This window comes from Hoplias malabaricus, chromosome 13 (assembly GCF_029633855.1).
Source record: "Hoplias malabaricus isolate fHopMal1 chromosome 13, fHopMal1.hap1, whole genome shotgun sequence".
NCBI lineage: Eukaryota > Metazoa > Chordata > Actinopteri > Characiformes > Erythrinidae > Hoplias > Hoplias malabaricus.
This window is the reverse complement of record NC_089812.1, coordinates 7,287,181-7,288,549: the sequence shown is the minus strand read 5'-3', so window position 1 is coordinate 7,288,549 and position 1,369 is coordinate 7,287,181. Positions and strand designations below refer to the sequence as shown.

The 1,369-nt window shown below is 43.9% G+C and overlaps 1 gene segment (V, D, J or C); it reads left to right on the top strand.

Annotated features, from left to right (window-relative positions):
- Window positions 1-375: 375 nt before the first annotated feature.
- On the top strand, window positions 376-1,162 carry LOC136665219 (immunoglobulin heavy variable 3-7-like). The segment is given in 2 exon segments: window positions 376-478; window positions 849-1,162. Coding segments are annotated over 2 exon segments (417 nt in total).
- The last annotated feature ends 207 nt before the right edge of the window (window positions 1,163-1,369 follow it).

Here is a 1,369-nt window from a genome sequence, read left to right as displayed (position 1 = left end):
TTTGTTCTGCTGTGACAACAGTAGCTCTCCAGAATTGTCTACATTTTCTTACACTCTGAGGACAGAGTCAACACTGTGGGTCTGAAAGGATGTGGAGCTGTCAGGAAGCTCTAACCGAGGACAGGAAATAGACACACAATGTGATCATTTCCAAATCAAACAATGAACCTGCTGGTTTTCTCAGAAACATCAATTGTCTGAATCCAAGAATTGTACTGCATTCACTGAATGAACCAGTTTATACTCCATAGAGTGGGTCCCTCACATGGGGGTGGGCGCGTTTATATTAAGTGTAGTGCAGAGTCTGATATATTCAGGTCACTAGGTGTCAGTATAACGTCAGTGTCGTACGGTGAGGGAGAATCACTGGAGGAAATGGCTGCTCCTTTAAAGAATGGTGTCAGAGCAGAGGTAGAGGATGTGGAGAAGTGGGCGGGGCTATTTGGAGGGGGTCTTCAGAGTGAGAGACCTATGCAAAGTCAGAGTCCTTTACAGGCTTTTTATTCCCAGTCTCCACTCAGTCTTTATGCTGGATCAACACCACTCAGTGACCTGGAGAATGGACGTGAAGACCTTCTGGAGCTTTCTGTTCATGTCCCTCGCTACAAGTAAGATCCTGCTGCTTCTCTACTGGATGTTATTGTTGTCAGCTCCAAGAACAGGTCATTTAAGGTGGACAGGACAAAAAGTCAATACAAGGGCATTGTGTAACATTTGTTTCGACACGTGATGAAGTTTTGGTGCGGTCTAAACAACAACTGACATGTTCTAGTTCTGTAAAGTAACTGGACGGTGAGAAACACAGGGACGTTCTGTTGCTTTATTAATGTATGTGTTGTTTCTTTTAGAGTGTTGGGGTCAAACGCTGATCCAGTCTGAAGCCGCAGTAATTTCTCCTGGAGTGTCTCATAAACTGACCTGTACAGCATCTGGACTAGACTTTGATGGCTACTGGATGGGCTGGATTAGACAGGCTCCTGGAAAAGGCTTAGAATGGGTCGCAAATATTAGAGGTGACAGTGCAGAGAAGTACTACTCTCAATCTGTCCAAGGAAGATTTACCATCTCCAGAGACAACAGTAAAGACCAGCTGTATCTGGAGATGACGAGTGTGAAGGACACTGACACTGCGGTGTATTACTGTGCTCGAGACCCACACTGACACAAGAGCTTACAGCGCTGTACAAGAACCCCTGCAGTGTGGAGGATGAAGGAGATGTAGTTTGTTCCATTTCTGTGTCTCTAGTTAATAACACTGTCATTTCAATTTTTGAGCAACTAAAACTAACTCCATATGTTGTTGATTTATTGCTTATTTTAAAATACATACACTTCATCAGTTACAGCAGAACGTTGCTTCAGCATTTCT